Below are 4,194 nucleotides of genomic sequence, written 5' to 3'. Positions count from 1 at the left end.
TGGTGTCTGGTAGGGCTGTTCAGGAGAATATACCCACCCACCCATCCACCTAATGTTACATCCACCTCATAAACTACTACTACACTGTTCACATTCTTCTATGTAATATAAGGATAATAATCATGCGGAGGTTAAAGATGATTTGAATACAACGATTTGAATAAGGCCATCTAAGTGCACTAACCATTACTGCACGTCCATCAGCGGTGCAGCGATGAGCAGGACTGCAGGCTGCTGCAACAGCTGTCTGCACTATGCATTTGATTATGAAACACCAAAAACGCTGCTTATTCCAAACATAGCAGTAGGATGTGTGTTCAGGTTCACCCAGCTGCTGGTGGTGCTGTATGTGGTGGGGTAAGTAACAAATGATGAGGGAGAGATGGTGTACGTGGTGAAATGTGGATATTTCTCACTCTTTTCATTCTTCATGAAGCAGATCAAATATTGGTTATTGAATGCTTATTGATTACTCTTGGTTGTTGTTTGATGCAGTTGTCCAGACATGGGCGTACTAAGAGAAAATGGGCCCCTGGGCACAGACATGAAAAAGGCCCCATTTGTGATCATTTTGTGTCTTTTTGACATCATTTTGTAGGGGATTTTTTTTTAAGGAAATATGCTTCTTTTTGTTAGTTGAATGTGTTTTTGAAGTTATTTTGAAGTTATTTTGTGTCTCCCTTTTGTACCTCTTTGAGGTCATTTTACATCTTTGTGTTGTTTTGCTCATTCTGTTGTTATTTTGTGTCTCTGTGTAGTTGTTTTATGTCTTATATAATTTTATGTTGATTTTTTTTAGGTATTTTGTATCTGTGTCAGTCATTTGGCGCCTCTTTTGGTTGTTTTGCCAACTGTGTAATTTTGTGTCTCTATGTTATTTATTTTGTGTTTCCTGATGGTCTGTATGTGTTAATTTGAGTGACATTTTGGCAGTAAAGGCCCCTGACACTTTGAGCCCCTGGGCCTGTGCATGGGCGCATTGAGTATTCAAAAAAAAAAAGTGCATATAAAGTTAAAGCAGTCGTGAAACACTGTTGTAATGAGCTGCCTGCTGAGCTGTCGTGATTTGTTCAAGTGTGACACTGCTGTAAACTTGCAGGTATGTGTGTGTGGTACAGAAAGCCTACCAGGACACAGACTCTGTCATCAGCAGCGTCACCACCAAAGTGAAAGGTTTCGCTTTCACAAACACATCTGACATGGAGCCCCGGTTTTGGGACGTGGCTGATTATGTTATCCCATCTCAGGTATTTAACCGTACAAAAAAACACTCCTCACACTCAGGCAACCTGAATGATTGCTCTCCATTTTAACTCATCGTCCACAGTATATGATGTGGCAATTGTGCTAAAATGACTTGTACTATGTTTGCCTTGTGACATTTCTCTTTTGTCTAACAGGGCGATAATTCATTCTTTGTTTTAACCAACATGGTAATCACCCCTCGTCAAACTCAGTCTCGTTGTCCTGAGGTGAGTCGCTGATATGATAGTGCAGCTCAGACAATTTTAAGTTTAACATGATGTGTTAATTTGTCATTAGAGTTTAGCCTAATTTTTTAATGTAACTTGTAGGGTTACAACTCATTCATTACTGATTAATCCGTCACTTACTGTCCCCGTGAGTCAATTAATGTTTTAACCTAAAATGTCAGAAATTAGTTCCAAAAATGCTAATCACAAGTTACCATAGTAGAAAAAACCCAAACATGCCATTAACCCTTTGAAACCCGGATCCACATCAGTTTCCTTGTGTCATCTTCAGACGCCTCCCACAGTTTAAACCTTTGAAATGTGAGCAAATTGGTTTGATTTCTTTTCAAAAACATGGGAAACAGCAATCAGCAACTTGGCACGAAATGATCTGAAAATTATCTTTAAAAAAAAAAAATCAAATGACTCGAAAACATTTCAAGAAAAGGCCATTTATGATTATTTTAATACATTTAAAATTATGTTACATAAATTAAAGTAAATATAAATATGTATTATTCATAATCATTATTTTTTGTTTTATTTTGGTATTTTTTTCAGTTAATTTCCTGTTTTCCATGATTTATTTCAGGTTATTTTTTTTATAACTGTTTACCAACATCTTATCATAATTTTATGTTGATTTCTTGTTAAGTTGCTTTCTTTCCATGTTTTTGAAAGAAACTGAGCCAATTTGCTCAGATTTCAAAGGGGTAAAGGTCCAGTATGTGTAGAATTTCTGGGCATCTATTGGCATAAATTCTATATAATATTCACGAATATGTTTCCATTAATTGTAATAACCCAAAAATAAAAATTGTTGTGATTTTGTTACCTTAGAGTAAGCTGTTTATAGCAAAATGCAGAGCAGGCCCTCTTCTCTGGAGTCCACCATATTGTTTCTGTGGTAGCGCAGAACTAGGCTGCTAGAAAAGCAGCTCAGCCTTTCACACCATTTTTTTTCCAGTGGCCACTCGCAGTAATTCAGCAAAAAAAATCCCCTGCAGCTCAAAAACCATCTTTCTTGTAGGTCAACATCATAAAAGAGACATCTGTAAAGGACAAGACACACAAACTGCAAACAGTCAATTATGCCTCTTTCTATTACGTGTTTTAGATCTGTGGAGGCTTTATATTTGTAAAACTTTCCTCAAGCTGAGAAAAGTTATTTAAAACATATTTTTTTACTTTATCTTTAAGGACAACACACATTAATAATTTCTTTAAATGTGCCAGTGTTAGCTATCAAGCTCATTTTCAACTGTAGTCCTTTGGCAACATGTTTTGAAACCTATAAAATGTGAATAAATAATAATAGAACCTGCAACATCATAGCATTGTAAAGTCTATGAGCCGAGCGGGAACCCAGGGACGGGGCCAGCAGGAGAAACACAACTGTGCACATATTCAGTGAGACTCGGAAGCTAAGAGTAACTCCATGGGAATGAATAGTCGCAATCTTGGCATCTGGTATCTAGGTATTATTATAAATCTCCAGACGTTATTTCAGGCATCCAACCAAAAACCCACACAAAATAACAACTGACTTTGAGCCGAGGAAACCAACACTGCTGAAATGCTGATTCATTCCCAGGTTTTAGGACTTACTGTCTGTCATCTATCTTTATTATACAGTCTGTGGCTCAGGTCAATAACGTAACTCAAGAAGAACTTTGATGTAGATTTCCTCATACTAACAAAATCACATCAGTCAACACTAAACACTGATGATTTCTCCTTCAGCTTCCAAACCTTTCATCTGGTTGTATGGATGACTGTGACTGTATCGAGGGGCACAGTGATCCTCGAGGCAGTGGTAGGCCTTCCTCACTTGTTGTAATATGTGTTAATTCATCAGCGGTAATTAATGTGATACCATACAGCAAACACCAGCTGACATTCATTTCCCACTCAGGTATACAGACAGGGCTGTGTGAGAACTATTCCACGACTGCTCGGACCTGTGAAGTGCTCTCATGGTGCCCTCTCGAAATAGACACTAAGCTGCCAGAGTATGAACATAAGCAATGTTATAATATTAAAGTAATTATAGCAAAATGGAGATATGGCCTGACATGTTGTTTCTTACAGACGTGCACTGCTGGCTGCAGCAGAGAACTTCACTGTGCTGATCAAAAACAGCATAACATACCCAAAGTTCAACTTTCACAGGTCAGGGTTCTGAATATAAACGAAAGGCTCTCATCAGTGCAGTTATATCCAAATGTGTTGCTGTGTGCCATTACATCAAAAGTGTGACTTCCTTCCTCCTCCAGTAGAAACATACTGCCTCATATTAACTCCTCATACCTGAAGAGGTGTGAATTCAATCGTGCAACAGACCCTCACTGCCCCATTTTCCGCCTCAAGCACATCCTTTCAGAGGCTGGAGAGGAGTTTCAAGACATGGCTGTGAAGGTATGCCCAGAGTTAAAGGGATAGTTTGGATTTTTTAAATTAGTGTTGTATGGGGTCACTTACCCATAGTCAGTGTATTACATACAGCAGATGTGAGTCAGCACGGCTGAAGTACGACACGGAAGCTAAGAATTTTCTGCTGTGGAGGCTTAAAACTAGAGGCGACAGGGCACCTGGTGACTCAGTGTATGGAGCGGTTGCCCTATGTATGGAGGCTGTGTCCGCGCTGCAGAGGCTGTGGGTTCGATTCTGGCTTTGGCCCTTTGCTGCATGTCATCCCCTCTCTCTCCCCCTTTCATGCTTA

General features: G+C 39.1%; 1 protein-coding gene across 1 annotated transcript; it reads left to right on the top strand.

The window, feature by feature from the left end:
* Window positions 1–214: 214 nt before the first annotated feature.
* LOC121938571 (P2X purinoceptor 4-like) lies at window positions 215–3,890 on the top strand (the record flags this gene model as incomplete). The annotated part of the gene is made up of 7 exons (XM_042481797.1): window positions 215–357; window positions 1,100–1,247; window positions 1,401–1,472; window positions 3,216–3,288; window positions 3,388–3,484; window positions 3,564–3,644; window positions 3,749–3,890. Coding segments are annotated over exons 1-7 (756 nt in total), but the record flags the coding sequence as incomplete, so codon positions are not given.
* Between the last annotated feature and the right edge of the window lie 304 nt (window positions 3,891–4,194).

This window comes from Plectropomus leopardus, unplaced genomic scaffold (assembly GCF_008729295.1).
Source record: "Plectropomus leopardus isolate mb unplaced genomic scaffold, YSFRI_Pleo_2.0 unplaced_scaffold3006, whole genome shotgun sequence".
Lineage (NCBI taxonomy): Eukaryota > Metazoa > Chordata > Actinopteri > Perciformes > Serranidae > Plectropomus > Plectropomus leopardus.
Note: the sequence above shows the minus strand (reverse complement) of the source record. Positions and strands in the feature narration are given on the sequence as shown.